Genomic DNA, 25,299 nt, shown 5'->3' with positions numbered 1-25,299 from the left:
GTGGAGCTCCCCCACAAGTGACCACATTTTGGAAACTAGACCCCCCCAAGGCACCTATCTAGATGCATAGTGAGAACTTGGAACCCCTAGGTGCTTCACAAATTGATTCGTAAAAATGAAAAAGTATTTTTTTTTCCACTTTTTCATTTTTACGAATCAATTTGTGAAGCACCTAGGGGTTCCAAGTTCTCACTATGCATCTAGATAGGTGCCTTGGGGGGTCTAGTTTCCAAAATGGGGTCACTTGTGGGGGGTTTCCACTGTTTAGGCATATCAGGGGCTCTCCAAACGCAACATGGCGTCCGCTAATTATTCAAGGAAATTTTACAATCAAAAAGTCAAATGGCACTCCTTCCCTTCCGAGCCCAAACAGTGGTTTTTCCCCACATATGGGGTATCTGCGTGCCCAGGGGATATTGCACAACACATTTTTGGGTCCATTTTTTCCTGTTACCCCTGCGAAAATAAAAAATATTGGGTCTAAAGTAACATTTTTGTGAAAAAAGTTAAATGTTCATTTTTTTCTTCCACATTCCTGTAAAGCACCTGAAGGGTTAAAAAAGTTCTTGAATGTGGTTTTGAGCACCTTGAGGGCTGCAGTTTTTAGAATGGTGTCACTTTTGGCTATTTCCTGTCATAAAGACCTCTCAAAGTGACTTCAAATGTGATGTGGTCCCTAAAAAAATGGTTTTGTAAATTTTGTTGGAAAAATGAGAAATCGCTGGTCAACTTTTAACCCTTATAGCTCCCTAACAAAAAAAAAATTTTGGTTCCACAATTGTGCTGATGTAAAGTAGACATGTGGGAAATGTTATTTATTAACTCTTTTGTGTGACATATCTCTCTGATTTAAGGGCATAAAAATTAAAATTTTGAAAATTGCAAAATTTTCAAAATTTTCGCCAAATTTCCATTTTTTTCACAAATAAACGCAAGCGATATCGAAGAAATTTTACCACAATCATGAAGTACAATATGTCATGAAAAAACAGTCTCAGAATCAGGGGGATCCGTTGAAGCGTTCCAGAGTAATTACCTCATAAAGTGACAGTGGTCAGAATTGTAAAAGTTGGCCTGGTCATTAACGTGCAAACCACCTTGGGTTGTAAAGGGGTTAAGTCCACATCACAAAGCTTATTCCATTACTAGTGATTAATGGTCCTAAAAGAGTAACAAATCCTATAAAATCATAAAAAGAAGAAAACAACAGAGAACATGGAAGAGAGAAAGGTTCTACTTCATTAGCTGCGAAGAATATCCATCCGACCAGTAGGACGTCTCAGTAGATGGGGCTCCTGATGGAGTTATTGTATTATCCCCTTGGAGAAGATCTTGTAAAGGGATGCGTTGATGGCCTTTGTTGTTAGTGCTTCTTCTCAGACAGGTGGAGTTTGAGTCAACCAAGCTGTCAAAGTAATGAAAAAATTTAATGGTCAACAATGGTTATACAAACACAAAATCTGCCCCCGTGAGTCTGTTCCTGTTCTCAATGTGTTATCTGACATGGTCTGGAAATTCCCATTGACTATGGTGCCCAAAACACTATGCTTCTCCATATAAATAAAAGACTTCCTCGCCCTCCATGTCTTCTTAATTTATCTCCTACTCTGTCAGATTACTGCTGCCTATTAAAATCCATTAAGAGGAAAGTAAGTGTAGCTGTGTAGCTGTGAATCCATCATCAGAGTAAGATAAAAATCTTACTCTGATAGATTCACAGCTACACAGCTCAGTACAGCTGTATAATGTCCTCCATGCTGCTGCTGCTTCTGAACATGTGCTACACAGAGACAGGAGAGCAGAAATCGCTCATGTCTGTGTGTGCTGTGCAAGGGAGACATCAGAACAACTAATCCATACTCACTAGCTCAGAGATAACTGAAAATTAGAGATAGAGTCTGCATAGGGGGAAACTGATGACAAAAAAATAAATAAAGCTCCAATAATGACCAGAAATTGTGTTACTCCTCATGTGCATACACATGTGCTCTGATTGGTCGCTCTGCACTGGTGTTTTCTATGGGGTCTAGAAGGGAAAGGGCAGCCGGCCGGAGCAAAGCTTGAATTATCTTACCGTCCTCATCATTACTAATGGAACTTTAATCTTCCCCACAATTTTTGGGTAATATCACTTCTTACTCGTGGCCATTCATAGTAATGATAACACTCGTGAAGCTTTTTTTTCGTTCAAAACAGCAAAATCGTGGAGAAGATTAGCATTGTGTATGTATTGTTTTGCCCGCATGATCCACCACCATGTGGGAATGTACGCTGACAGCTGGCACTTTTCTTGTTGCTTTCTTAACAGTGTTCTGCTGGAACCATTTTCGGTGTAATCCCTCTCCCTTCTCTTGAGTCTTTAATTTGGATACTTAGTAATATGTTGACTCTGGATTGGTTTTGATTAGCAAAAATACTTCATGTAAAATATGTAAATTACCTCTTAAACTTTGGACAAAATTTATACAGCAAAATTGTAACTAGAAGAATGACTCCAAGGATAACTCCGACTGTAATCCCAACGATTTTACTTGTACTCAAAGTATGTCTCTCATGGCTTGAGTGCCTCTTGGCTATGGTCTCGTTCTTGCCCATCGTCTGGTTCGTATTCGACGTCTGGTTCCTGTTCATCGTCTGGTTCGTATTCGACGTCTGGTTCCTGTTCATCGTCGGGTTCATATTCGACGTCTGGTTCCTGTTCATCGTCTGGTTCGTATTCGACGTCTGGTTCCTGTTCATCGTTTGGTTCATATTCGACGTCTGGTTCCTGTTCATCGTCTCGTTCGTGCCCACCGAACTGCCACAAGACTTGCATTCAGACATCTTCTCCATCACTGATTTCCCAGTCACCCGCTCTGAAGAATTAAATTTATTATTTAATGGTGGAATAATGGGGGTCACAAACTTCAGGAAAGGTACCCAAGAATCCTGGTCATCAATATCATCAGCACGAAAGTGGACAGATTACTACTTCCACACAGGATCAGAACAATCCTGCCCTTAAATACTCTGTGCTGCTGACTTCACACTTTTTCCACGACTTAACTCTAGAGGCCCGATTCATCATTTTTGATTTATTGAAGTCACTTTTTTTTTATTTTGTCTTACGGTATTCACTGGCTTTTTTTTTGCGTGTGTGATTAATAATTTGGCGCAAAATTCAAAATGCTTTTTATTTTTGTCTTTGACCCATTTTGCAACTTTTAGATCAAAAGTTTCCAAACTTTTAAAAAAGTCTCAAAAATGTGACAAATTGAAGTCTCCCCCAGGTACTCTAGGCAAGGACTGGAGTGAGATGCGGCAAAAAAAAAAAAAAAAAAACCCAACATTTTGTAAATCTGTTTGAAACATCTGAACGAGGAAAACTAAAAAAAAAAAGACTTAAAAAAAAAAAGAAAAAGAATGTAAAAAGTAGCGCAAAACTTAGAGAGAATAAGGTGCAAATACTAAAGTAACCAAAAAAGAGCAAATTACTACAGAAAAGTGAAGAAACCTCAAATGGAATCGGGGTCTAACTGTATGACCTCCCACTAGATCAGCACTCTTCTCTCCTGAAATACACTGTAATGCTGATAACACTCTTTCCATTACATGACATCTCACTAGATCAGCGCACACTTCATCTGAAATACTCTGTGCTGCTGAGGCCATGTACTTTTTGCTGGCTGACTCTCAGGCTTTGACATCTCACTAGATTTGCACAACATACATCTGAAATACTCTGCGCTGTTGATACCATGCACTTTTTACTGGGTGACTCAAGCTTTGACATCTCACTAGATTTGCACAAGCTACATCTGAAATACTCTGTGCTGCTTGCTCAGAGGTGACCATTCACATTAGATTTTGTTGTCTCACCTCCACAAGTCGCTTCCAGGTGATCTCCTCTCTCGCCTTTTCCATACGTCAGCAGGAAACTCATCTCTTCCAGGTTCTTGGTTAACACTTCTAGATAGGTTTCATTTTTCGCATAAAACAAATATCCTGAGCAACTTTTGTAGCATGGGAATGTGGTGATTTTATTTATCTGACACCCTAATCTTTCAGCCAGGTTTCTAATGGAAAGTTGTTGATCTGAGAAGTCTTCGTTCTCCTTATACCATGAACACTTCTGCCACAATGTCTTCTCCTCGAGATCTGCAAATATTGATGGTCAGAAAACTGGTAAATAAACAGATTGCAAAAGAGTTTGCTACAATGTATTGACCCGCTCAGGGGAATGGGGATGACTCGGCACCCGGGCCTAGTTGTTAGTTTCGGGGGATGTCGCAGCAGTCAGCTCCCGGGGCCGTACCCTGGGCCTCTCTTTTAAAAGGGTGGATAACTAAATGAAAGTTCGTGACGCCACCTGTGGTATCTGGTGAGACTCACCAGCGCTGCGGCAGCCCTCTGAGGCCGGTGATAAGGCAGCTTGATGGTATAGCTCCCCACAGGTGGAGCTTGGCCTCAGGGCAGTGTATGAAGGGGGGATGCAGGACAGGAGAGACCCAGCCGGGCCTACGAAAAGACAGTCAAACACACACAGTTCACTTCAGTACCTTTTACTGATGGAAATTCAGGCACATCCCGGAGCACTGTAGGGTGAAGGGTGCATTTCAGGATCCTCCCCAATAAGCGGGTGTAGGGCCTCCTGTTTCTTGCCTTTGCGTAGTAAGTTTCTGACCTGCCTGGAGCTAGGCCTAACTTTGTTTCTGTCCTGCACCGGCTGACCTTGTGGTAGGGCCTTCTCTTGGAGTACACGCTCCCAGCTTGCGGGACCTATGCGTCTCCTGGCTCTGTTACGTATCAGCTCTTTGGTGATCCTGGGACCTGTAGTTCTCCAGGGCTTCCGGTTGTGCCTTACTGGGTCATAGAGATCCCTGTAAGCTCGGACCCGGTGTCTGGTAAATGCTTCGGAGTGAGCTGGTTAAGCTCCTCTGCCCCCTATGTACTAACTCTTCACTCGCCTTCGGCCTACTCGGGGCCCTCACTAGGCTATACACACTGGCAGTTAGCTGGCTGCCTCTTCTGCCGCTCTTATGGTGTCGGCACACCATAAGCTCTAACTGAGCTCCCTGAATCTACCTAGCAGGAGCCACATGCTCCACTGCTGAACTATTATCTGAGTTCTCTAAACTAGACTGAGCTCCACTGCAGACTGACCTCTCTTAGGCTTCTCTACTGCAGGAACTCTTCAGAGGAACTGACTAACTAACTCCTCCTTCCCTATTTATATCCCTAACGGGCTCCCTCTTGTGGTCTGAGGTGGAAGGTGGCGGTGTGTGTATGCTGTGGGGGCCTCTTGTGGAGGAATCCTTTCATGCACCCTTCTAGGATCTGTGGCACTCATGCATAGCAGGGCGCCACATTGCCCCCTAGCAAAGCTCAGCACTCCCGGGCTGAAGTACATTTTGCAAACATGTATAACAACAATAATAACAATCTTCCCTTTTTGGGAGGCACCTTTCTTAAACGTTGCATAAACAAATACAGAGCGTCCTCAGAATTCAAGTCTCTTGTGGTGAGGTTCCCAGGCAGGATGTCCATCTCACAGGGTAGAGTACTTGGTAGTTTGAGGGACCTGTCCCAAACCCTCAACGTAGGCCCTGGGGTGGCTGCAGGGCATGGAGATCCTGAGCTGGACCTCCAGGAGAGCCACTCCAGACAGGTTTTCCTTCTGAGGTCACCTAAAGGGGCACTCCAGGGAGTGCAATTATATACAAGAAGCAGTTTTTGGGCTGTACACAGTCCTCAGCCACGAAGTTCTTAGATAAACAATAAAGGAAGTCATTAAGCAAAGTGTCCATATCACTTGAACTGTTCAATAATAAAGCAAAGCACAAAATAATATACATATGCATGAAAATACACAATAATTCAGTACAATAATACACAATACCCCAGGGGTAACTATCTTACTTAGTGTATCTGACAGGCGGTTTACCTTTAGTACTACGTGTAGACCTGCGGGGGACCGGAATGAGTGAGGCACTAGTAAATGGTCTACCTCCCAATGTGTCAGGACTATGTGTGGAGGGGCTACAAGGCTGCATTGACCTCTCTACTGGACTAGCAAGCATACCATTGGCTGGGCCTTTTTGCTCCGCTCCTTCCGGGGATCCTTCTTCCGGGGACTCTGCTTGAGCTGGCTGTTCTTCAGCACTTACTGGTTCTTCTTGTTGTGGGTAGAAGGTGATTACAGGGATGATTACTGCTCCTCCTAGTTGGGGCCAATCTGCCGGGAAATCTCCTAAGTCAGTGTGTATCACTGCTTTAGGCTCCTGCGGTACTGTGAGAGGCACTTCTTCTTGGGGTTTCTGTAGATCTGGACACAACTTTAGATGGTCCCTGGATACGGTCGCGGACGTTCTTCCTCCATCTCTACTGATTAAGCAGGTCTTCTTATTATCAAATCTTGACTTCAACACAGTGTAGGGTTCTTTCTCCCACTGGTCATCAAGTTTGTGGTTTCTTCTCTTTCTTTTCAATACTGTTTCACCAGGTGTGAAAGGTTCTGCGGGCGCACTTTTGTTGTAGTGGGCTTCCTGCTTATCCCTCACCCGAGTGAGACTGTCCTTGACACAGGCTTGTACCCTTCTGTACTGCTCCGCCTGGTCGTATCCCAGTACTCAGTGATCACATCCGCTTTTGGTTCTACTACACCAAGCTCCAGGTCCATGGACAGCTTTCCTGGCCTTGCCCGTATGAGATATGCCAGAGTACAATTGGTGGAACTCATGGGTATGTGGTTGTACAGATCCACTAGGTCAGGTAGTAGGTCTGGCCACTGATTTCTCTCCTCAAGTGGTATGGTCTTCAGCAGGTCGATGATGATGTTGTTCATCTTTTCACAGAGACTGTTGGTTTGTGGGTGGTACGGTGTAGTTCTTATCTTTTTACAACCGTACAAATGGCAGAACTCTTTGAACAATTCAGCCTCAAAGGCCGGGCCTTGGTCCGTCAGCACCTGCTCAGGGTATCCATGGGGTCTGCAGAAACACGCCTGGAATGTCTTTGCTGCTGTCTCTGCCGTCAGATCCTTGACGGGGGCGACCACCAGGAACCTAGAGTAGTGATCCACCATGGTCAGGGCGTAGGAGTACCCTGACCTGCTGGGTGACAATTTGACATGGTCCAGGGCCACGATCTCCAGGGGCCGAGTCATCTTGATGGGTTGCAGGGGTGCCTTCTGGCTGCTGTAGTCTTTTCTTCTGAGGCTACAGGGTCCACAGTCTCGGCACCACCGCTCAATGGAGCTGCGCATTCCTACCCAGTAGAATTGACACTTCAGCAGGGTCTCTAGCTTTTTCCAGCCAAAGTGCCCCACCTGATCGTGGTAGGTCTCCAACACCATTTGGATGTCTGTGTTCGGGACCACTATCTGCCATACCATCTCATGGGTTTTTGGATTAACGTACTTCCGGCACAGCTTCTCACGATAGATAAACAGCCGGCTTCTCTCGTTCCACAGCTGCTTTGCTTGGAGAGACGCTTCCTTCTCCAGGGAGGAACCTTCTTGGGTTATCAGTTCTTTTATACGGCTGACAACCGGGTCACTGTCCTGGGTCTCTTTCCAGCTGTGGTGAGGCAGAGGGTTTAACGTTTTCCCACGCTGCTTCCTGGAGGCTCGTTGCTCGTGGATCATCCCATTCCGATGAAAGGCAGGTAGCTCAATCTCCTTAAGGTCATCCACTTCTTCTTCTGTGTCTGACTGGTGAGGCATCCTGGACAGGGCATCGGCGTTGGCGTTCTTGCGGCCCGCCCTGTATTTAATTGTGAATTGATAATTTGACAGCCGAGCCATCCATCGCTGCTCCAGGGCTCCTAGTTTGGCTGTTTCAAGATGGGTCAAGGGGTTATTGTCAGTGTAGGCAGTGAACTTACTGGAGGCCAAGTAGTGCTTGAACCTTTCAGTGATGGCCTAGACCAAGGCCAGGAACTCCAACTTGAAGCTGCTATAGTTCTCTTGGTTCCTCTAGGTCGGGCGGAGTTTCCTGCTTGCGTATGCGATCACTTTCTCTTGGCCATTCTGCTTCTGACTTAGGACAGCGCCCAGCACTTCGTTGCTGGCATCAGTATACAGCAGGAACAGTTGGCTGTAGTCAGGGTAGGCTAGGACCTCGTCGCCTGTCAGAATCTCCTTCATCTCCTGAAATGACTCGACTTGCTCCTTACCCCAGTGGAATGGGGGGTTTCTGCCTTTGGGGGACTGCCCTACCAGGAGATCTTGCAGAGGAGCTGCTTTCTTTGTGTAGTCCTTCAAGAACCTCCGGTAGTATCCTACTAGTCCCAGGAACTGACGCACCTCCTTCAGGTTTTTCGGCTCCGGCCACTTCTGGATGGCAGTTATTTTCTCCGGGTCTGGTGCTACCCCTTCTGGACTGACAATATGCCCCAGGTACTGTACCTTTCTCTTGAGCAGGTGGCACTTTGAGGGCTTCAGCTTCATCCCGTACCGGGACAGTGACTCAAATACCTCCGCCAGGTGCTTCAAGTGGTCCTCATACATCTTGGAGTACACTATCATATCATCCAGGTAAAGTAACACAGTCCCGATGTTGCAGTGTCCCAGGCAGCACTCCATCAATCTCTGGAACTTTCCGGGGGGCATTACAGAGTCCAAATGGCATACTATTACACTCGCAGAGTCCCATCGGGGTGGGAAAGGCCGTGTTCTCCCGATCCTCCTCAGCCACAGCTACTTGCCAGTACCCACTAGTGAGGTCAAGGGTAGAAAAGTAAGTTGCAGACTTTAAGGCAGCCAGGGACTCCTCTATGCGTGGTAAGGGGTATGCATCTTTATGTGTAATGCGATTCACTTGTCTGTAATCCACACACATTCTCATGCTCCCGTCCTTCTTCCTGACTAACACTAGGGGAGCTGCCCAGGGACTACAACTATCCCTTACTACCCCTGCCTTCTTCATGTCGTGCAACATCTCCTTTGCCTTCTGGTAGTGAGCTGGTGGTATAGGCCTGTAACCTTCTTTGATTGGTGGATGGTCACCTGTGGGGATATGGTGTTGAACCCCCTTAATCCTCCCAAAGTCAAGTGGGTGCTTACTGAACACCTGCGCGTACTCCTGAACCACCCGGTGTACACCCTGTTTCTGATGGGCAGGAGTGGTGTCAGTCCCAACATGGAGCTGTTGACACCAATCCTCCACCTGGGTTGCAAGGTCATTATCCTCCACTTCGTCTGGTGAGGCTAAGGACTCCGCCATGTGAATGGAGTTGTTATTTACAGCATGTAATTTGGCAACAATGGCATAACGTGGTAATTTAATCTCAGCTTCCCCATAGTTGAGAAGACGGACGGGCACCCTCCTATTGCGTACATCCACCACTCCTCTGGCGGTTAAGCGTGTGGGTCTGTGCTCGGAGCTAAGGGGTTCTACTACAGCCCTCTAAGACCTATTGCTGCTCTACACCAGATAAGCATTTCTGTCATTGGGGGGATCACAATGGGTATGGGGTCTGTCACCCGCACATTACCAATTTCACCTTCTGTTAACCTTACTTGCTGTTGGTACATCAGGACTCGGATCTCCTTCTGCAACGCCCTTCTTTGTCCTGGTCTGGCAGTGTCAGCTATGTGTTGGAGCAAGAACACAACTTCTCCCAAACAGTTACCAACAATGTTAGTGCCAAGTACCATATACGGATTGGTGTCATCAGGATTAGTCTCTACTACAATTAGCCCCTGGTCCTTCAGCTCCACTCTCCCCACCTTTACAGTCACATTCTTAACCCCGATTAGGTTAAGGGGGAGTCCGTTTGAGGCATAAACAGAAAGATTTGGAGCTGGCGGACTTAGGTCGTCCATGGACCAGAACCTTTTGTAGAGGATGTCAGGCATTATGGTTACCTGAGATCCTGTGTCCAGCAGAGCGTGCGTTGGGATGCCGTCCAGTACAATGGACAGGAAAGGTCTTCCTCCCACGAACCTGTTGTACCAGTCTGATGGGCCTGGGGACTCTATTCCTGGGTGTCGGCCCTCGGCCCCAGGGTTTTCTCATTTAAAGGACAGTGCTGGGCGGTGTGACCTGTCTTGCGGCAGCAGTAGCAGGCAGGGTCCCGCTGTGGACGGCGTTGGTCGCTGATCCTCGTAGAGGGTGGTGTTATCCTCCTCCTCCTTCGCATCCAGGGGACATCCTCAGGGCTATCGGCTAGCAGGATCTTCCCTCCTTCCTCAGGCCCCGTCTGCAGCTGCATGGCACTCAGCACAGTGGTCAGGGTTTTGCTCAACTGATGCACTTCAGAGCGCAGACTGTCCAGCTCACTAGGGGACGTTGCTGGAACTTTGGCTTCAGCGGCCACTGGGGAAAAGGTGGGTGTTGCAGGCACTGGGGTGGCCCCACCCTGGTAACATTGGATGGAATTTGTTTCCAGGGGCTGCAGTCCTTTTATAGCCATGTCTTTAAGATTGTCAAAGGTGGCATCTGGATGATCCAGGGACCACCAACGCACAGTCCTGCTCTCCTCTGGAGATTTCAGTCCCCGGACAAACTGTTCCTTCAGCATTTTGTTTTCGTTGTCTATGCTGGTTAGGCTAACCTGTTTCAGAGCCCGCAGGGCCCCTTGTAGACGCCAGGCATAGTCCCGAACATTGTCCTCCGGCTGTGAGAACAGTTGTAGAACCTCATCCGGAGGTCCACCTCAGTATAGTCCTCAAAAACAGTCTGTAGCTTATTAAAGATTGCGGACACTGACTCCTGGTCTGCGGCCGACCATGTTTCCACTTCCCGCTCCGCAGCACTAGTCAATTGTCCTAATACAACAGCGGCCCTTTCATAGAATCATAGAATCATAGAATCATAGAATGGTAGAGTTGGAGGGGACCTCCTGGGTCATCTGGTCCAACCCCCTGCTCAAAGCAGGATTCACTAAATCATCTCAGACAGATTTCTGTCCAGCCTCTGTTTGAAGACGTCCATTGAAGGGGAACTCACCACCTCTCTTGGCAGCCTGTTCCACTCATTAATCACCCTAACTGTCAAAAAGTTTTTTCTAATATCTAATCTGTGTCTCCTCCCATTTAGTTTCATCCCATTGCTTCTAGTCTTTCCTTGTGCAAATGAGAATAAAGATGATCCTTCTACAATGTGACAGCCCTTGACATATTTGTAGACAGCTATTAAGTCTCCTCTCAGTCTTCTTTTTTGCAAGCTAAACATTCCCAAATCCTGCAACCGTTCCTCATAGGACATGGTTTGCAGACCAGTCACCATTCTGGTCGCTCTTCTCTGAACTTGCTCCAGTTTGTCTATGTCTTTTTTAAAATGTGGTGCCCAAAACTGTACACAGTATTCCAGATGAGGTCTGACCAAAGAGGAGTAAAGACCGATAATGACTTCACGTGATCTAGACTGTATGCTTCTGTTAATACATCCCAGAATTGTATTTGCCTTTTTTGCTGCTGCATCACACTGTTGACTCATGTTCAGTCTATGATCTATTAGTATACCTAAGTCTTTTTCACATGTACTGTTGCTTAGCTCTATTCCTCCCATTCTGTATATGCTTTTTTCATTTTTATTGCCCAGATGTAGTACTTTGCATTTTTCCCTGTTAAAAACCATTCTGTTGGTTGCTGCCCACTGCTCCAGTTTATTTAGGTCTTTTTGAATCTTCCCTCTCTCTTCTCTAGTATTAGCTATCCCTCCTAGCTTTGTGTCATCAGCAAATTTAATCAGTTTACCCTCAATTCCTTCATCTAAATCATTGGTAAAGATGTTGAACAATACAGGTCCCAGGACGGAGCCCTGTGGTACCCCACTTGAGACATTCATCCAGCTGGATGTGAAGCCATTTACAACCACCCTTTGAGTCCGATCACTAAGCCAGTTATGAATCCACCTAACAGTTGCCTGGTCCATTGCATACTTGGTCATTTTTTCAATAAGGATGGTGTGAGATACTTTGTCAAATGCTTTGCTGAAGTCAAGATATACTATATCTACAGCATTTCCCTGATCCACCCAGTCAGTGATTCTGTCATAGAAGGAAATTAAGTTAGTCTGACATGACTTGTTAGTTACAAACCCATGCTGACTCTGGTTAATCACTTCATTCTTATCCAGGTACTTACATAAATGTTGTTTAATAATTTGTTCAAAGATCTTTCCTGGTATAGAAGTCAGACTCACCGGCCTATAGTTCCCTGGGTCCACCTTCTTCCCCTTTTTGAAGATAGGAACAACATTTGCTCTTCTCCAGTCTTCTGGGACTTCTCCTGTTCTCCAAGAATTTTCAAAGATTATGGAGAGTGGTTCTAAAATTTCTTCTACGATCTCCTTCAGTACTCTGGGGTGTAATTCATCAGACTTGAACTCATTTATGTTAGCTAAATATTCCCTCACAATCTTTCTGTTTACAGATAACTTGGATTCCTCTATTCCTTTAAAAGGACAGTGAAGATTAGTTGATGTTACATTTTCTTTCTGAGAGAAAACAGATGCAAAATAGGAGTTAAAAAGTTCTGCCTTCTCAACATCCTCTCTTACTATTTCTCCATTTTCATCCTGTAAAAATCCTATAGCATCTTTGACTTTTCTTTTACTTTTGACATACCCCCAAAATCCTTTTTTATTGCTTTTGACATCTCTTGCAAGCCTTAATTCATTGTCAGCTTTAGCTAACCTGATATGTGCCCTACAGGATCTGCAGACTGCATTATAATCTTCTTTAGATATGCCTCCCTCTTTCCATTTAATAAACATTTCTTTCTTTCTTTTTAGCATGTGTTTAAGTTCTGTGTTCATCCATCCTGGTTTCCTTAAATGCTTCCCATTCTTCCTACTTTTCGGGATTGTTAACGATTGTGCTTTGAGAATCTCATTTTTAAAAATTTCCCATCCTTCCTGGACATTTTTGTCCTTAAGGACATCCAGCCTTTGCTTGCCTGTCATAGAGTACATATCCAGGAAACAGCATATCTTCCATTTGAATCCAGACAGGGTTTCTGGTTTGCCGCTGTACTGGGGAAGCAACTTTGCTCCAGGGATGTACGGTAGAGTTATGGGGATGACAGGGGTGATAAGCGCTGCTGGTGGAGCGACCGCTTCAGCCTGAGAGGCATCGGGTGTGGGTTGGACATCAGGGCCGACTACCTGTGCTCCGGAGTTCTGCTGTACCTCGGACATTCTGGCGCCCCCCTAGCGAACCGTGGCCTACCTTCTTTATTTTTCTTTCGGTAGGCCGCAGCTCCGCAGGTGACGGTCTTCTTCAGGACCTTGCGTCGCGTGCGTCCTACGTCAGAGCGCTCACTGCGGCTCCTTCCAGGACCTGACACTTCCTGGTTTGATGTCGATGCGTGGGGCGAGTCCGGGCTTTGCGCGCTTTTGGCAAGTACGCCCCTCAGTTTTCCGCGGTTACACCCTTCTTCTCAACGCACTACAACGCGACGATGGCGGCCATCTTCACCACAGTTTAATACAGCTTTTTTTTAATAAAAGGCGCACAGTACCCGGTGGCAACGGGCATAACATTCCGTAGTTTCAGCGGGCACGGGATCCTGTTCGTGACACCAAGGAAAGAGCTGACTCGCCCAGGGGGAAGGGGATGACTCGGTGCCCGGGCCTAGTTGTTAGCTTCGGGGGATGTCGCGGCGGTCGGCTCCCGGGGCTGTACCCTGGGCCTCTCTTTTAAAAGGGTGGATAACTAAATGAAAGTTCGTGACGCCACCTGTGGTATCTGGTGAGACTCACCAGCGCTGCGGCAACCCACTGAGGCCAGTGATAAGGCAGCTTGATGGTACAGCTCCCCACAGGTGGAGCTTGGCCTCAGAGCAGCGTATGACGGGGGGATTCAGGACAGGAGAGACCCAGCCGGGCCTACGAAAAGACAGGCAAACACACAGTTCTCTTCAGTACCTTTTACTGATGGAAATTCAGGCACATCCCGGAGCACTGTAGGGTGAAGGGTGCATTTCAGGATGCTCCCCAATGAGCGGGTGTAGGGCCTCCTGTTTCCTGCCTTTGCGTAGTAAGTTTCTGACCTGCCTGGAGCTAGGCCTAACTTTGTTTCTGTCCTGCACCGGCTGACCTTGTGGTAGGGCCTTCTCTTGGAGTACACGCTCCCAGCTTGCGGGGCCTATGTGTCTCCTGGCTCTGTTACGTATCAGCTCTTTGGTGATCCTGGGACCTGTAGTTCTCCAGGGGTTCCGGTTATGCCTTACTGGGTCATAGAGATCCCTGTAAGCTCGGTCCCGGTGTCCGATAAATGCCGGTTAAGCTCCTCTGCCCCCTATGTACTAACTCTCCACTCGCCTTCGGCCTACTGGGGGCCCTCACTAGGCTATACACACTGGCAGTTAGCTGGCTGCCTCTTCTGCCGCTCTTATGGTGTCGGCACACCATAAGCTCTAACTGAGCTCCCTGAATCTACTATTCTACTAATCTACTGAATCTAAACTATTATCTGAGTTCTCTAAACTAGACTGAGCTCCACTGCAGACTGACCTCTCTTAGGCTTCTCTACTGCAGGAACTCTTCTGAGGAACTGACTAACTAACTAACTCCTCCTTCCCTATTTATATCCCTAACGGGCTCCCTCTGGTGGTCTGAGGTGGAAGGTGGAGGTGTGTGTATGCTGTGGGGGCCTCTTGTGGAGGAATCCTTTCATGCACCCTTCTAGGATCTGTGGCACTCATGCATAGCAGGGCGCCACAGTATCAGTACTAAAAAAAAGATTCTAAATTCTTGTTATGAAGCCTGGATACAAATGGGAGCAGAAATACGGTGGCAGGAAGTGTTGTCATAGGATCAGAAGCACAGAAACTCTTCTCATATAATCACAAATAATCTTTTCACTCTGAAAGTTGATACATAATGACAAATATTTGGATGATTTCTGTTTTTACCTTCTACTGATTGTGAAGCATCAGAACCACAGAAAGTGATCAGAACCACAAGGGTCACAAAGACGCCTGTCAAAAAAAAAGAACAGGGAATAGTTATACAGAATGACAGATCATATAATACTCCGCGTCTCTCTATGTTACTACTGCTATACGCTGCCCTATATCACACACCGCAGCAGAGCAGAACCAGCACTGGGAGAACTGGATCCACAATAAAACAAAAAAAATGAATCATTTTTCTTGATTTGAAGCAAATTAAATGATGTAAAAAAAACTTGGGTTCTGGTGAGTCCAAATTTTTGTAAAAAGAAAAAGCATTTTGAAACTTTTGATCTAAAATTGTAAAACTGGTCAAAGACATAAATAACGAGCAGATCCAATGCAATGTTCCCTGTGGATACTTGCAGATCCGCTGCAGATAGAATTAGCATCAGTGTCCAGAATCACCATACTATGAACTATACTGTGAGCGGCGGCTGTCAGCACGCCCCAGTACTTTGATTGACAGCTGTGCAGTACAACAGTGCAAGGCCAGCTGCCAATCAAAGGTCTTACTGTGCTGTAAATGATGACTGTAATCGCTACGTAAAGTTCTACTCAATAAAGTTCTACTCAATAATAGTAAATATTAGGACAATCTAATAAAATAATTTAATAATAATAAACAATAAATAAATAAAAAGTGTTACTATTCCTAAAATGGCAGACACATGCAAGTCTCTAATGGGGTCTTCCTAACTTTCCCCAGTAGGATGAGTCACAGACGCAGTCATGTTGTAAGGTCGGACACTGACTTCTCAGTTATTGCCAGCAAGTGGCAGAACAAGACAAGCTTTGCTGATTCTAGCCCCATAGGCTGCGGATGTGCCATAAGCTGTTAACACTATAGTGATGTTTGGATATTGACAGTGGCGGTGGCATTCTGGCTCATTTGGCTCTGCTTAATAACAGGAGCGTTTTATTCATTTATTTCCATTTCTTTCCATGGCTGGTAGTGAGCACTGCTATGGATCAGGGGGGATGTTCACGCTGTCATTAAAGTGGAGAAACAAATGATTCCCTTGTCTGTACATAGTGAAACAAATGAATTGTGCCAGCTACTTCTCATATAGCTGGAGTGGAGAGTGTGTTCATATATGGGTGGCCCACCGGAGGATTGTCCGGTTCTCCTGTGGGCCAGTCCGAGCCTGCACACGGTGAAACCAGGAGCAAAATGTGAAGCTCAGGAACCTCAATGCAAAATCTCCAGCTATCACAGCCCTTTAAAAACCTTGATCTTCTCATATTAGCCAAAGGGATCCCTGCACCCACTATAGTTACGCTTCCAGAAACTCCATCCCCAGCTACTCTGATGAGACATTGTTGCAACCCAGCATAAAGTGGCCCGCCACACCTCTACCCCCAAACTAGGTGGCCTAACCAGATCTGCTAGGGTGTCAGGACATGCTGAAACCAGTAGTTCTGCTCATAATTGTGCACTGACATTGCTTTCTACCAATTAATTCCAAGCCATGAGGTTATCCATCAACTGCGCCAAAAATAACTTCGGCTTAGCCCGGTTCATAATACGATGACTGATCGATCTTTGTGTCCAGTCCATGGTCTCCCGCCTGCTGTACACAACTAACAGGACACATGAATGCTGGGATCTGTAGTTCTTCCTCTTCACTGCTAGACATAGTGAGCGGGGAGGAGAATGTATCTGGACTACAGCTCCCAGCAGCCACCACAACACAGTGACGTCACACTTTTTTCTTTTCAGGCGCCATTCTGCACGTGCATACAAAAAAAATGGCGCCATTTCCTGACCGGTAGGGAAGGGGAGCCGGCTCCTCGTCTCTACTCATTCACATGCGACCATTCATTAGTTTTTAATGCCCATTTTCACAGACTATACATAGTCTAGACTATTACTGACGCGCCCCCTGGGCCTGTGCTGCTGCTGCTGTGCAGGGGGAATACCCGGAGCCGGATCGCTGGGGGTTGTAGTTCTCCGTGGAGGTGACCCGGTCCGTGCCCAGGGTGGTCAAACCAGTGGCAGTCTAAATGTTGTAATAAGTGTCCGACTACGCCACTCGTGGATTGCGGTCAGCGGGGACCGCCGCTGCGCTGCCGACCGTTGAGGCTGATGTTGGTTGCGCAGCCGAGTATGGGATAACTCCCCACGGGAGGAGTATTGCCTCAGGGCAGCTAATGTAAGAGATGATGGGAGTGATGGTGTGAGCGTCCCAGTACTAATGGTGCTGGTGCGGCAAGGAATCACAGAGACGTGTGGTGCAGTTCAGGGTCTTTACTGATGGTACAAGGCAGACCCTCCCGGGATTACTGGCTAGTATAAGGGGCCTGGTCAGTCTGCGAGCAAGCAGGAGTTCCCCTGGCCAGGTGGAGTTGTAGGCCTCCCCGTTTATCTGCACTCTTCCTGGCTACCTTGCTGTCAGCGGTTACAAGTAGCCCACGTCCCTGAGTATACTGTGTGGTGCTCACCCGTATGGCTGGTGACTTGGGGCCTTCTGTTAGCCTCCGCTCCTGGATGGCGGCGCTGGTCCCTTCTTTGTGACTGAGCCTCCGGGCTTCTATGGCCAGAGGACCTGGAATCCCCTGCCGGCTGGTTTTCTGCTGCTGGGTTTATATCAGTCCCCACAGCCTCGGACTCCTGTGTCCGGTTTTAGTGTCTTCATCCAGGGCGAGCTCTGCTCAGCTCCAGCCCCTGGACTTCAGCTACTGCTCCTCCAGAGCTCCTGATCTCACTTTCCCTCTCCAGACTCTGACTCTGTCTGCAGCTTCACTCACTAATCCCGCCCCAGACCCAGTTTATAAGGGCAGATTCCTCCCCTACCAGGTCTGGGTGGGCCGTGTTCCATGTTTAGGGCTCCTGACCAGAGAAACCTCCCACTTGCTCTCAGACATAATATCTCTATTACTGTGGCAACCAGACCCCTGGGGTGTCACATTCCCCCCTAGTAAATTTTAGTACTCAGGGACTAAACACATTTTTAAAGAAACATAAATACAGGGTATAACAATAACACAATAACATATTTACAAGAAGCTTTAGTTTTTTTAAAGGTCACGGCGTGTCCGCAACCGGGTGTCCATATCACCCAAGGTGAAGCTTTAATCGAAGTAGGGGACCTGTCCAAAGCAAACCCCTTGCGTTGTCCTTGGGCGTGGCTGCAAGGGTAGACTAACTACTTTGGGCCGCAAGGAGGCCACACCAGACAGGTTTTCTCTTCCGCGGCCGTCTTCGCAAGAGGCACCAAGGTGCAACTATCTACAAAACTGTTCCGGTTATCCAGCGTCCATAACCTGTTAGTCCATAAAAATCTGCAGGGTAACTGAGAAACATAATTAGTAACAGGCAACAAACATAAACCATAAACAGTTAACAGTTAAATTCACAGTGCATTAGTTTAGATTCTCCAGCAAGCGGGCATTTGACCTCTAGTGACTCTAGTGGACCTACGGAGCTCACTAACTGGTTCTGCACTACAGGGTGTAGGAGGTGTTATGGGTAAGCTGGGCAGCTGCCTGCACACTCTTTGGCTCACTAGGGGCACGGCAGGCTCACTACTAGCAGAGGGTTGATCCTCCTGTACTGCTGGTGTGGACTCTTCTGCCTCTTGGGCCGGCTGCTCTTCCAGCTCTACCAGTTCCTCTGTAGGCACTTGCGGGGCTGGCTGGAGAAAGGTGAGGACGGGTACTACGACAGCGCCGTTTACTTGTGTCCAAGACCGGGGGAAGTCTCCAAGTACGGTACTGATCATTTCTTCCCTTTCCTCTGCGGGTTGAGGGTTTTCTTGATCTTCTTCAGGGCTTTGCAGCTGCTCGGGACACTTCTTCAGGTGGTCTCTGGAGACAATGGCTGTGGTTTCTCCTCCATCCTTACTGATTACGCAGATTTTTGGGTTCTCATGGCTTGATGGCAGTACGGTGTACGGGTCCTTCTCCCACTGGTCGTCCAACTTGTGGAGCCGCCTCTTCCTCTTCAAGACCTGCTCTCCAGGTACCAGGGGAACAGCGGGAGCATACTGGTTATAAGCCTTCTCTTGCCTTTCTCTAGCTTGAGACAGACTTCGCTTGACGCTCTCCTGCACTTTCCGATACTGCTGCTGCCATTCTGTATCCCAGTCTGCCTCTGGCGAGGTGTCCTCAGGCATCAGGACTCCCATATCCAGGTCGATAGGCAGCTTACCAGGTCTTGCTCTCATTAGGTAAGCCGGGGTACAGTTGGTGGAACCTACAGGGATGTGGTTATACAGGTCCACCAGATCGGGCAGTTTCTCAGGCCACAGACTGCGTTCTTCCAGGGGCAGTGTTTTTAGCACATCTATCACCACCTGGTTCATCTTCTCGCAGAGTCCATTGGTTTGAGGGTGATAGGGCGTTGTTCTTATCTTCTTGCAGCCATACAGGTTGCAAAACTCCTGGAAGACCTCCGCTTCAAAGGCTGGTCCTTGGTCTGTCAGCACTTGGTCCGGGTACCCGTGTGGACGGCAGAAGTGCTGCTGGAAGGCTCTAGCTGCTGTTTGAGCCGTTAAGTCCTTGACCGGGACCACCACCAGGAACCGGGAGTAATGATCCACGATTGTGAGGGCGTAGACATACCCAGATCTGCTTGGTGCCAGTTTCACATGGTCCAGGGCTACCAGTTCCAGTGGCTGTCTGGTGATGATGGGCTGCAGGGGAGTCTTCTGGCTGGCACGGTCTTTTCTTCTCAGGTGGCACGGGCCACAGTCTCTGCACCACCTCTCGATGGCTCCTCTCATGCCTACCCAGTAGAACCGTTCACGCAACAAGAACTCCAGCTTCTTCCATCCGAAGTGTCCGGCTCCGTTGTGGTATGCCTCCAGAACCATAGCCACGTCTCGTCTTGGGACCACTACCTGCCAGGTCAACTCATGTGTTCGAGAGTTAACCATTCTCCGGCACAGCTTCTCCCTGTAGAGGAACAGCTTACTTTTCTCCTTCCACAGTTGCTTGGTCTCCTCCGGAGCGTCTGGGTCAAGACTGGCATCGGCCTGGGTCAGCATTTCCTTCACCAAACGGACTGCGGGATCACTGTCTTGCGTCTCCGCTCAGTTGTAGTGGGGCAAGGGATTGAACGTCACGGAGCGCCTGTCCTTCACACGGTGGGAATACAGGGTAATCCCATGACGGTGGAACGCAGGGAGCTCAACTTCTTCCAGATCTTCTGGATCTTCCCCTACGTCCGGTAAGTTCGGCATTCTAGACAGGGCATCCGCGTTGGCATTTGAGCGTCCTGCCCGGTATTTGATGGTGAATTCAAAATTGCACAGGCGGGCCATCCATCTCTGTTCCAGGGCACCGAGCCTTGCAGTGTCCAGGTGTGTCAACGGGTTGTTATCCGTGTACACAATGAATTTGGAGGAGGCAAGGTAATGCTTGAAACGTTCGGTCACTGCCCACACTACTGCCAGGAACTCCAGCTTGAATGAGCTATAATTCTCAGGGTTCCTCTCCGTGGGTCGTAGCTTTCGGCTGGCGTAAGCGATTACCCGTTCTTTCCCTTGCTGGATCTGGGACAGTACGGCTCCTAGCCCGATGTTGCTTGCGTCCGTGTGGAGGATAAAGGGCTGGCTGTAGTCTGGATATGCCAGGATTTCATCCCCTGTGAGGGCCATCTTCAGCTGGCAAAAGGACTCCTCTTCCAGCTTTTCCCACCTGAAGGGCGGCTTCTGGTTTTTGGCTTTCCGAGATTGACCTATCAGGAGGTCCTGCATAGGGGCTGCCATTTTGGTGAAACCGGGAATGAATCTTCGGTAGTAGCCTACCAACCCGAGGAACTGCCGCACTTCCTTTATGCTGGAGGGTCTTGGCCAGTCCTTAATTACAGTGATCTTATCAGGGTTGGGAGCCACTCCGTCAGCACTCACCACGTGTCCCAGGTACTGCACCTTTGGTTTCAGGAGGTGACACTTGGAGGGTTTCACCTTTAGGCCGTAGTTTGCCAGAGCTTCAAACACTTCTGCCAGGTGTTTCAGGTGGTCCTCGTAGGTCTTGGAATAGACGATGACATCGTCCAGGTATAACAGGACCGTCTCGAAGTTCCGGTGTCCCAGACAGCATTCCATCAACCGTTGGAAGGTTACTGGTGCGTTGCAGAGCCCGAACGGCATGCAGTTAAAGTCACTGAGACCCATCGGGGTGGTGAATGCGGTCTTCTCCCGGTCCGCCTCTGCTACAGGAACCTGCCAGTACCCGCTAGTGAGATCCAAAGTAGAGAAGAAGTTAGCAGATTTTAATGCAGCTAAAGACTCTTCTATCCTTGGTAACGGGTACGCATCTTTGTGTGTGATACGGTTGACCTTCCTGTAGTCTACACACATTCTCATGGTGTTGTCTTTCTTTTTCACTAAGACTAGTGGAGCTGCCCAGGGGCTACAGCTGTCCCTGATTACCCCAGCCTCCTTCATGTCTCTAAGCATCCCCTTGGCGTGTTGGTAGTGTGCAGGGGGTACGGGCCGGTATCTCTCCTTTATGGGAGGATGGTCTCCCGTTGGGATGTGATGTTCTACCCCCTTTACTCGCCCAAAGTCTAGCGGGTGTTTACTAAACACTCTCTCGTACTCTCGAACCACCCGATAGACTCCCTGTTTCTGGTGTGAGGGAGTAGAGTCAGTACCCAAATGCAGTTGCTGACACCAGTCCTCCATTGGTTTCTTAGAGCCGTTACCTTCCTCTGGTTGAGATGGAGGCAAGGGTTCCACGGCCTGTACCGAGCTCTGGTTGATGGTGAACAATTTGGCTAGCGTGGCATACCGGGGCAGGTGTACTTCTCTCTACCCGATATTTATGATGCGAACGGGCACCCTCCCATGGCGTACATCGACCACCCCCCGTGCTGTCAAAATGGTGGGCCTACTGTCTGAATAGACGGGTTCTACCATTGCTTGGTAGTCTCTACCTCTTAGACCAATAGCTGCCCGGCACCAAATCATCATCTCACTTTTTGGGGGCATGGCGATAGGGAACGGGTCACACATTCTCACTCTACCTATCTCACCACCAGATAGTTCCACCTGTTGCCGCTTCATCAGTGCCCGGATCTCTTTTTGGAGCACACGCTGCTGGCCGGAACTGGCATTCTTGGCAACCTGCTGTAAAATGAGAATCACCTCTGCAAGACAATTTTCAATCACATTAGTTCCCAAGGTTATTCTAGGGTGACTCTCATGACGGTCTATGTCCACTATTATCAGTCCTTGTGCCGCTAGTTCGACTTTACCGATCTTAATGGTCACCTCTTTGAATCCCACCTGCGGCACGGGCTGACCATTGCTGGCGATGATACTCAGGTCGTCATCTGGGTAGCGGGTTATGTCCGAGTCATTCCAGTACTGCTTGAAGAGCACGTACGGGATGGTGGTGACCTGTGACCCGGTGTCTAGTAGGGCGCTCATAGGAATGCCATCCAGTACCACAGGCAAGATTGGACATCCCTCTACGTATTTATCACGCCAGTTTGATGGGCCTGATGGTCTTATGCCTGGGGGTTGGCCCTCTACCCCAGGTTGTGCCCGTTTAAATGACAGTACCTTGCTACATGTCCGGGTTGATTGCACCCATAAAATCTTAGTTTTATTTCGGCTGAGGTGCGGGTGTCAAATGTGTCTTTCAGCCGGGTTAGTATGTCTCTGACAGTCCTCTTCCTCCCAGGTGGCCAGAACTTTACCTCCCTTTGGGCTGCCCTGATTAATTGGGCCACCAGGATGCTCACTTTTTGCTCTTCTGTGAGGGGGTACACCTGGAAGAGGCTATCCAGTCTTTCTCTAAAGTCATTTAGGGTATGTGACTCCCCTGAGTACTGGGGTAGCCAGGCTGCCCCCGGGATATAGGGCATGGTGAATGGCATGACTGTTGCAGCGGTTGCGCTGGCGGTGGCTGTGGCAGTGGAGCTCCCCTCGGTGTCCGGCATCCTCCTCCCCCCTAGTGGACCGTGGCCTACCTTGCGATGCTCTTCTTCCGTAGGCCGCGGCTCCGCAGTCGATCGTCGGGGTTGAGGACCTGGCGTCGCGCTCCGATGACGTCAGCGTCGCTCTTCCTCCCTTCCAGGACCTTGCGCAGCGTCACTGTGTGGGGCGGAGCTTCGGATCCCACGCGCTTTCGGCGTCCACGCCCCTCTTCTTCCTGCTTGGCGTCCCGAAGATGGCGGGAAGAAGGCAGAAGACGGCGGGAAACGGTCCAAGATGGCGTCTGATGGCGGGAATCGGCTCCGGATGGCGGGAAACGACTCCGGACGGCGGGAAACTTCACCACAGGTAAGTTCAAAAGTCTTTTTCAGGCACGCAGTACCCGGTGGTTGCGGGCACGAAATCCTGCCGACTACGCCAAAGTTGACGCGCCGCCTGGGCCTGTGCTGCTGCTGCTGTGCAGGGGGAATACCTGGAGCCGGATCGCTGGGGGTTGTAGTTCTCCGTGGCGGTGACCCGGTCCGTGCCCAGGGTGGTCAAACCAGTGGCAGTCTAAATGTTGTAATAAGTGTCCGACTACGCCACCCGTGGATTGCGGTCAGTGGGGACCGCCGCTGCGCTGCCGACCGCTGAGGCTGATGTTGGTTGCGCTGAGTATGGGATGACTCCCCACGGGAGGAGTATTGCCTCAGGGCAGCTAATGTGAGAGATGATGGGAGTGATGGTGTGAGCGTCCCAGTACTAATGGTGCTGGTGCGGCAAGGAATCACAGAGACGTGTGGTGCAGTTCAGGGTTTTTACTGATGGTACAAGGCAGACCCTCCCGGGAGTACTGGCTAGTATAAGGGGCCTGGTCAGTCTGCGAGCAAGCAGGAGTTCCCCTGGCCAGGTGGAGTTGTAGGCCTCCCCGTTTATCTGCACTCTTCCTGGCTACCTTGCTGTCAGCGGTTACAAGTAGCCCACGTCCCTGAGTATACTGTGTGGTGCTCACCCGTATGGCTGGTGACTTGGGGCCTTCTGTTAGCCTCCGCTCCTGGATGGCGGCGCTGGCCCCTTCTTTGTGACTGAGCCTCCGGGCTTCTATGGCCAGAGGACCTGGAATCCCCTGCCGGCTGGTTTTCTGCTGCTGGGTTTATATCAGTCCCCACAGCCTCGGACTCCTGTGTCCGGTTTTAGTGTCTTCGTCCAGGGAGAGCTCTGCTCAGCTCCAGCCCCTGGACTTCAGCTACTGCTCCTCCAGAGCTCCTGATCTCACTTTCCCTCTCCAGACTCTGACTCTGTCTGCAGCTTCACTCACTAATCCCGCCCCATACCCAGTTTATAAGGGCAGATTCCTCCCCTCTCAGGTCTGGGTGGGCCGTGTTCCATGTTTAGGGCTCCTGACCAGAGAAACCTCCCACTTGCTCTCAGACATAATATCTCTATTACTGTGGCAACCAGACCCCTGGGGTGTCACATTACCATGACTGCACTACTCCATTATACCATAATTACTGTATAATGACTTCACACAGGTCAGGGATCTACCCTGGGATCTCTGGAGCACATGAGCCTCCACCAATGGTTTCCATAGACAATTAGACAATACAAAAAATAGAGATCACAAAAACTTCTGCCAGATGAAACTTGTCTCAGCCACAGGAAAAGCAAAATTGGCAAATTTGCAACATGTGAATGAAAAGCAACAATGTATCACGTCCTTACTGCAACTTAATAGTGAAATAAAAAGAAATGAAATAAATGAGCAATAAAAGAAAGACATAAGAAATAAAAGCCCTTACCCGCCCGATTCATCCTCCTGGGGTTATGGGCACTCAGCCCGTGCCACCTGTAATCGAGGGCTTCTTATCCGGCTTCTTCACACTTTGCCCATCACAGTCTCTTCTTTATGTAGGACGTCTCCTTTAATGTCAGCAGCACAGTCGGGATAACCTTGTCCCTTTAATGTAGGGTGCTCAGGATATGATTGAGAGCCGCACCACAGAGAACGATTGAGAGCTCCTTCTCCTTCAGCCGTGAGTGCTCATGTGTGAGGAAGTGACACCACGCTTTCTATATACTGGGACTTCCCACTTACGACTGATAGATTTACATTAGAATATGAGGTCTTGGAAGACCAGTTTTACTGGAACACTTTGCCACATGTTTTGCTAATTGCCATTAGATACGGACAGGGTGCCAACTTGTTTTAAAAAAATCACAGACAGACAATATCTTTTTACAAACATATTAGATATAACCATAACCATATTAAATCATTGTGATTATAAGTTATACATAGAAAAGGACAAAGGAGTTAAATGGCTAAAAACATTACTTTATTCAAGTACATACACTGCTTGCGTATGTGCTTCCGCATAATTATTTTTTGCATTTAAAGACAATTTTTATTTACAGAAGTACGGAACCGCAATGGGCACGACCTGTGCCCTTCATACGCCAACCTCTTCCTAGGGTACATTTTTGGCAATGGAAGAGTGCAGGCTGTGGACAATGTCCAACTCTGGTTAAGATATGTTGATGATT

General features: G+C 48.4%; 1 protein-coding gene across 1 annotated transcript; it reads right to left on the bottom strand.

Moving 5' to 3' along the window:
• Positions 1 to 255: 255 nt before the first annotated feature.
• On the bottom strand, positions 256 to 24,820 carry LOC141171950 (uncharacterized). Its single transcript, XM_073655673.1, has 5 exons — positions 24,555 to 24,820; positions 14,843 to 14,908; positions 3,859 to 4,137; positions 2,441 to 2,855; positions 256 to 1,405 (listed from the first exon to the last, which is right to left on the bottom strand). Exons 1-5 carry the CDS (start codon positions 24,565 to 24,567, stop codon positions 1,234 to 1,236), a joined length of 945 nt encoding a protein of 314 aa, XP_073511774.1. The 5' UTR covers positions 24,568 to 24,820; the 3' UTR covers positions 256 to 1,233.
• Positions 24,821 to 25,299: the final 479 nt, after the last annotated feature.

The sequence above is a fragment of the Phyllobates terribilis genome, unplaced genomic scaffold (assembly GCF_046119375.1).
Source record: "Phyllobates terribilis strain yellow unplaced genomic scaffold, ASM4611937v1 Scaffold_12__6_contigs__length_324123572, whole genome shotgun sequence".
Lineage (NCBI taxonomy): Eukaryota > Metazoa > Chordata > Amphibia > Anura > Dendrobatidae > Phyllobates > Phyllobates terribilis.
The sequence above is the reverse complement of the archived record's forward strand: the minus strand, read 5'-3'. Positions and strand labels throughout refer to the sequence as shown.

What these genes read in the sequence shown, in the direction of transcription:
- LOC141171950 (XM_073655673.1), bottom strand. An exon ending in CCTGGAAGCGACTTGTGGAG is followed by an intron (nt 2,856 to 3,858) that starts GTGAGACAACAA and finishes TTAATTCTTCAG; the next exon opens with AGCGGGTGACTGGGAAATCA. An exon ending in TTTTGTCCAAAGTTTAAGAG is followed by an intron (nt 1,406 to 2,440) that starts GTAATTTACATA and finishes TTACTTTGACAG; the next exon opens with CTTGGTTGACTCAAACTCCA.